This window comes from Peromyscus leucopus, chromosome 5 (genome assembly GCF_004664715.2).
Source record: "Peromyscus leucopus breed LL Stock chromosome 5, UCI_PerLeu_2.1, whole genome shotgun sequence".
Classification (NCBI taxonomy): Eukaryota; Metazoa; Chordata; class Mammalia; order Rodentia; family Cricetidae; genus Peromyscus; species Peromyscus leucopus.
The window spans coordinates 52,165,221-52,172,399 of NC_051067.1; the positions used below are offsets into that span (position 1 = coordinate 52,165,221).

Consider the following 7,179-nt stretch of genomic DNA (forward strand, 5'->3'; position numbering starts at 1 on the left):
TACAAACTGGGTCACTTCATCCAAGTAAGGCCACCACCCGTACAGGAACTTCTCCGCAATGATTCTCAGCCAGGGAGTGACTTTCACTTCGCTCCGGGCCCCTCTCTCCAGGAGCCCTTCCAGTTCCTCCCGGGTCAGGTAGTCAAAGCTGCTGATTTCACTGGGATCTGCGCTGATAGTGACATCCTTCCTGATAAGCAGAAGGTAACAGACTTCATGTTCTCCCCAGACCACATCTGATTTCGCCTTATAATGATATCTTGTCATAAACACGATGTCCTCTAGAGAAACCTGTGGCAGAAATTGATGCAATGTAAACAAAATTGGTGTAAAATACAGAATATACATAGAAATGAAGCAAGTTCCTTGGATTTCTGCTGCCACAACTGTTATTGGGCAGACATTGGTACCTGGTCCTCGGGGATGCCCAGCTCAGCCTGCAGACGTCTCAGGGCTGCCCTCCTCACACCCAAGGCATCTTTCTCTTCCAATTCTTCAGGATTACTTAGTGGATGGCTGGAAAAGGAGTCAGTAAAGTGCCCTAGAAAGAACACACACGAGGAACAATCCTCTTATTTATTCCTGGAGATAGAATAGATGAAACAGACCTGCAGCTCTCACAGGGAAGCCCATCAAGACATGGCAGATGAGAAAGGCAGACAGGGGCTGAGTCCCTGCTCCCAGGGCTGTGAGATGTACTCCTAAGAACCAACAGCTCTGACTGCTCCCCTGCCCCTCCTGCAAAAGCAAAGCTTGCCCACACACTTGTTGCACTAAGTGAGCCTCAGGACAGGGAGCGGTTCTCGTATAGGTTTGTGCAAAGACCCAGAAATGCCACCTGACAGCAGGAAGAGCTAAGCGCTATGGACAGCCTGGATTGGTTTCGAGGTGGTGCGAGGAAGCAGAGGCCTCACTTGATAGTGTTGAGCTATTAGCTAGAGAGATAGCTCAGTGGTTAAGAGCACTTATTGCTCTTACAGAGGATCTGAGTTCAGTTCCCAGCACCCACATGAGGCAGTTCACAAATGCCTGTAACTCTAGTGTGGACGGTCAGCTCCTACCGTTTCAAGGGTTCCTATGAGGAGGAGAGTAGGATCAGAAAATATTAGATAGATTAGCAAAGAGGAGAAAGACAGAAACATAGGACAGCTTTGCGAGGACCTCGGTCAATACCCAATGGCCTTCCCGTTTATTCAAAAGGCTTTTTATAATAATGCCCAGGGGCAGGGCAAAAGACCTCCCCCTTGCTAGATCAAAGCACACCACACAGCCAAATGTAGACCCTTCCAAACATGTGGTAAACATGCCCATGGTCAAATCATCCCCTTATGCAGCCCTGCTGGGTAAAGCAAGCTCAGATTCTCAGACCCTGAGTAAGTTCCTACTAGGAAACTTCTGTGGGTCTCTACACTCCAGGTCCAGGGGATCTGTGTGATGGATTACTAACTCCTGGATTGTGTGACAATCAGAAATGGCAGGTCTGTGAAAAGATATCCCTCAGTCCAGGTATTGTTTTATTTTTATCTCCTAATCTTTATGCTAAATGTTGCTTATCATAGTCCTTCAGATTCTTAGACCAGTAAATTCTTCTGCATTTAAACAGCGTTGCTGCTGGACCTGGTGTGGGAAGAGAGCATTCAGCTATTCAGGAAGTTGAGATGGAAGGATTACAAATTCAAGGGCAATTACCTGTCTCAAAATAAAAGTGAAAACGAAGGGCCCAGAATGTGGGCAAATGGTAGTGTGCTTGCCCCTGGGTTTAACCCCTAGGACTAAATAAGTAAATAGGCTTTCATTTCACACAAAACAACAGGTAAACAGGGGGAAACAAACAAGCCAGACACTCTTACGGATCCCAGTTAAAGAAGCAGATCAAACAAGACATGCTAACCCAGCACCTTGGAGCAACACAGGCTGACAAGCATGTGTCTGACTAGTTCCTCCAGAAAGCTGTCGTGTATAGCCGGGTAACTTGTGTCACGTATTTCTCCCGATCACATCACATGGACCTGTTCTCTTTGAGTTATGATGAACTCACCCGGGAAAGTAAGTTTCGTGTCTGCTCGGCGCTGAATCAGAACCTTCTTCTCTGAGTTAAACAGAACAACACTGAAGGCTCGGTGGAGCAGCCCTGAAATGCAAAGGTCCGAGTGTGAGCACCCAGCAGCCACAGAATGGTTGCAAATGCAAAGGTCTGAGTGTGAGCACCCAGCAAAGCCACAGGATGGTTGCAAATGCAAAGGTCTGAGTGTGAGCACCCAGCACAGCCACAGGGTGGTTGCAAATGCAAAGGTCTGAGTGTGAGCACGCAGTATAGTTGCAAATGCAAAGGTCTGAGTGTGAGCACGCAGCACAGCCACAGGATGATTGCCTGCACTGTCTTCAGTCTGTGTTGTAAAAGAAAAATGGATGCTTATAGCAGTTGTATGCTTCACAGGACCATGGTTACCAAAAGTGATGTTTTATAGCCTGTAGCTTATTAAACTTATTTGACAAAACTCGAGACAAATATTTTAAACTTGTTAGGGAAATCAGGTCTAGATGGTAGTGAGGCAAAATCAGGACAAAAAGATTTTATTCAGGACTATTGTAATAGAGAGAAAAGAGACCTCAGTATAGATTTGGGATCAACTCTGAATATAAAATGGACAAGTGGGCACTTATAGCCTAGTGGCAGAATAGGGGTAGGTGAGTGGAAATGTCTAGTGAGAAGAAATCAGAGAGATGAGGAGAGCTGGATGAGATTGGCAGGTTGAGCTGGCCTTGGTGATGCATATCATTGTTCCCAGCACTCTGGAGGCAGATCTCTGAGTTTGAGATCAGCCTGATTTTTCTAGCAAGTTCCAGACCAGCCAGGGCCACACAATAAGACTGTCTTAACAAACAGACAGATAGATAGACAAAAAACACCTAAATAATCCAACACCTCCCGAGGGATGATGGGGCTTAAGGGATCTGATTGAACATCAGGATGGGGAACTCCTTTTGAACCTCTCGGGATTCCTGTCCCATGGGATTTCAGAGGGAAATGCATAGCTGCCCACAGGGTTGCAAGGTTCCGGATTCTGACAGTGGTTGGTTAAACAGATAATCCTGTCTAAGTGAGTTTCTCAGAATCCACTCCTGAAGTCTGTGTACTCTTTTTATGGGAAAACCTACATTTTTCTCTTCTGTTTCTTTATCAAATAAGGAGGGAAGAAGGGAGAGAGAGAGGAAGAGAGAGAAAAAGAATGAATAAATGAATGAATGAATGATTATTGCACAGTAGACAAAGCAAAACTATGGTGCTACCTTTCTCGATGTTTTCATTCTGATGACAATTCCTCTTGGTGTCTGCACCAATGACCTTGTCATTTTCATCAACAACAATCAGCATTTGATCTAAACGCTGTAGCTGGTGTCCATCAATCCAGTCAACAGTGGCATCAGACATGTCTGTGATCTGACATGAAATGGACACATACAGTTTCATCTTTGCGTGAAGAATATCATCATCTCATTTCTTGCTGTTTGTTACCAAACACCTCAAAGATCATTACATGCCTTCATCTCTCAGTGACAAAAATACTATACACTGATGCAGCACCTTCGTTAGCTACAACAGGGGCATAATGTGCTTCCAATTGTATCTCTTGGACAGAAGGTCTTGATGACTTTCTGAGTGAGAACATAGCCCTCATGCTCCCTAGAGTCTTTTCAAAGAAGATTCAAAAGTAAACCCCCACAAAAGGAATAAATGCTGACGAAAAGTACAGGTAATGCTGCTTGTGACATTTTTAAACAATGGTCTGAAGGTTTGAACAGACGTGGGGACATTCTATAGCCTTTCTAGAAAGTTGTGTTCACCCACAGAAAGGCTGGTGCATCCTGCTTAGTGTCAAATGGATTCTCTAAGAACATATTGTCAGTAACATTTATTTTCACCAAATCTTTCCATCATCCTTTTCCTCTTGTTTGTGTGTTCAAGACAATTTTGCTAGTTAGCCCAGGTTAGGCTCAGTTAAACTCACTATCTTTCAGCAAAAGCATTATAAGTACTGATATGACTGGCATGGGTCCTTATGCCTGGCCTTCACTCTCTTTAAAGAAATGTGAAGAGGGAGATAAATATGGTCAATTCCTTATGTATGAAAATGTCATAATGAGACCCATTTGTAAGACATTGCTAAACAGTCTTATTAATAAAAAAAAATTCAGAACCAGACATTAGGGTAAGAACTGAGAGATCAGAAAAGCAGAAAGAAAAAAAAAATAAAAGAAAAGCAGAAAGAAGCCAGCCATGTTCTCACTACTTGGAAATCCTCAGCCAAAGAGAACTACTTCCTGTCTACCCATGCCTATATGCCTTTTGGTTCTGCATCTCACTTCTCTCCGCCCACCTACATCATTTCTTGTCTGTCTATACAGACCTCCAGACCTCTATGGTTAGTGCTGGGATTAAAGGCGTGTGTCACCATGCCTGGCTCTGTTCCCCAGTGTGGCCTTGAACTCACAGAAATCCGGATGGATTTCTGCCTCCTGAATGCTAAGATAAAAGGTGTGTGCTACCATTGCCTGACTTCTACGTTTAATATAGTGGTTGGCTTTTCCCTCTGATGCTCAGATAAGCTTTATTAGGGTGCACAATAGATTGGGGGACACACACTGTATCACCACACCCATCATCATATACAGCTAATAGGTTAATAAGAAATGAACAGTGAAATTAGAGACATTTTCTCATTTCTGCCACTTATCTTCATGCGCTCATTATTTTGCATTGCTTATTGTCTCACTGTCTCAGCAAAGAAGCTGCTTAACTGGATTTCTGAATATGGGGTAGGGAAAAAACAGAAGAAAAATTTAACAAATACATACATGACTTGATCAGTGAGAGAGTTCCTAGAGAGAAAGGACACACACTAACCACTCCTGGATATTGGAAAATGTGTAGTGATGCTCCAGCTCAACTATGAACCACTCATACCTTTAAGTGTGCAAGGACAACAGTTAGGATGTCTGCAGTTCCTAGTGTTTTTTTATAAAAATAAACACACCCCAAACTCTCTGTGTCTTGTCTTTTCACTATGCCCTGCTTGTTCAGCTATCTATTTTCTTTCAAGTTTATTATTTAACTCCTAAAAGAATGTTCTAGGCATTACTCACTTTCACAACTGGGCAGATCACACCATAGTGCTGTGGGACATAACAAACCATTTTCTATTACTAGATGATTTGCTTTGTGAAATAGATGATCGTAGAAAATTATTTTAACACAAATACCTTTTTTTTAAAACACAAATTTACCCCTTAAAAGGGGGTTAACAATTTAGGCTTAACATTTATAGTGTAGGATTAGATAGCATCCCAAATAGATAGGGAAAGATTAATTATTTGAGATTTGATGATATAACTGATACATTTTTGAAAGTAACAAAGTTATATTCTTGCCTCTGATGCTCTATTAAATATATCCTAATGAATTTAAAGTTGAATTATAAAAAGTGAATGCATAAAAGAACTAGAAAAATACATGCATGAGCAGGGTATGCGATATTTTGTTAGGAAAAGCCTTTTTAGATACAACAATAATAGCAGAAATTTCAAGACACAACTAAATGGTTAATAAGTAAGTTTAAACCACCTTTCTGCAAGTCAGGAAAACCATGAACAAAGAAAAAGAGAAAACCAAAATACAACACTTTATCTTCCTAATATATGACAGACCTAATATCACCAAGTTATCAAACATTCTTATTTTAGAATAAAAATGTATAGATATAGTAGAAAATCATAGAAAAGCATAAATATATAATTTAAATATAAAGGAACCTACTATATGAATAGTTCTCCAGTCAGAGGGCAGGAGACCAAAGTCTCAGTACAGTGGAGACACAGGATTCTCCCTTCTGCCCTTTTATTCTGTTCAAGCTTTCTGAAGAACAGATGATGTCCAGCCCATTGGCAGGCTATTCTCTCCTATTTAATCTATAAATTCAGTGCTAATCTCTTCTGGAAACTCCCTCACAAATTGTGGTAATTACTTCTCTTGTTTCTATGAGAAAACACCCAACAAAAGCAAATTATGGAAAGAATGTTTATTTTAGCTGACAGTTTGAGGAGTCCGCCTATGATGGCAGGAAAGGCCTTAACTGTGTGCATGGGAGAGTGAGGTGGCTAGTTACATCACTGTAGATAACAAAGAGACAAAGATGAATGCTAGTATTCAGGTATCTTTCTCACACATGCACACCCCCTCCGCTTTTTATTCGGTCTGGAACTCCAGCCCAGGAGCTGTCCAGAAGTGTGTCTCATAGGTGATTATGAATTTATTAAAAATGTATTTATTTATTTCTTTGAAGTTGCCAATGAAGATTAACCATTACCCAGACACACAAAGAAATAATATTTGATTTGCATCTGAGCATAGTGCAATTAAGTTCCCACATAAAGTTAACCCTCACTTAAAAGTAACATACTCAGCACTTAAAAGTAGCATACTCAGCCGGCCGGAGGTGGCACACACCTTTAATCCCAGCACTCAGGAGGCAGAGGCAGGCAGATCTCTGTGAATTTGAGGCCAACCTGGTCTACAGAGAGAGCTCTAGGACAGCCAAGGCTGCACAAAGAAATCCTGTCTTGAAAAACAACAACAACAAAAGTAACATACTCATGATTCCTCTAGCTGATGAAGGGGCTTTATCACTCCGACAGTTTCTAAAAGAATGCCCAACTTAAAGTAAAAACATACAACAAAAACAATGAAGAGAGCAGAACGGAAGTTAGAAATATTTGTAGATAAAACTCAATATCCTACGAAAAGAAGTATTTTCAAGAGTTCATGAAGTATCTGTATTTGGGTCCATATAATAGACTCAAACAGTGACAAAATTGAAACTATAGATAATGTTTTCATATTATCCATAAACAACATTAAATATTAATAACATATGTCTATACTTCAAAACAGTAAGGAAACTATACTGTGAGATAATTTAGTAAGTGATGACAGAAAGATTCATATTATAGCACGTGTGATTCATTCAGCATTCTCATCACTGACAGGCCTCGTGTGGTGGTATATACCTGTGGCTCCAATACTCCAAAAGATGAAGCAGGAAGATCAGAAGTTCAAGACCAACCTAGCCCACATAGTGAGGCCTGCCAAAAACAAGACAAAACAGGGTGCTGGAGAGATGG

At 41.2% G+C, this 7,179-nt stretch overlaps 1 protein-coding gene across 1 annotated transcript in view; it reads right to left on the reverse strand.

Moving 5' to 3' along the window:
• The window catches only part of LOC114685776 (isopentenyl-diphosphate delta-isomerase 2-like), a 15,400-nt gene extending 11,235 nt beyond the window's left edge, over nucleotides 1-4,165 (reverse strand). Inside the window, exons 1-4 of the mRNA XM_037206461.1 lie at nucleotides 3,292-4,165; nucleotides 2,039-2,131; nucleotides 411-541; nucleotides 4-291 (exon numbers count right to left, since the gene is read on the reverse strand). Of these exons, the coding sequence (XP_037062356.1) occupies nucleotides 4-291; nucleotides 411-541; nucleotides 2,039-2,131; nucleotides 3,292-3,472 (693 nt within the window). The 5' untranslated portion in view covers nucleotides 3,473-4,165. The remainder of the gene's footprint in view (nucleotides 1-3; nucleotides 292-410; nucleotides 542-2,038; nucleotides 2,132-3,291) is intronic.
• Between the last annotated feature and the right edge of the window lie 3,014 nt (nucleotides 4,166-7,179).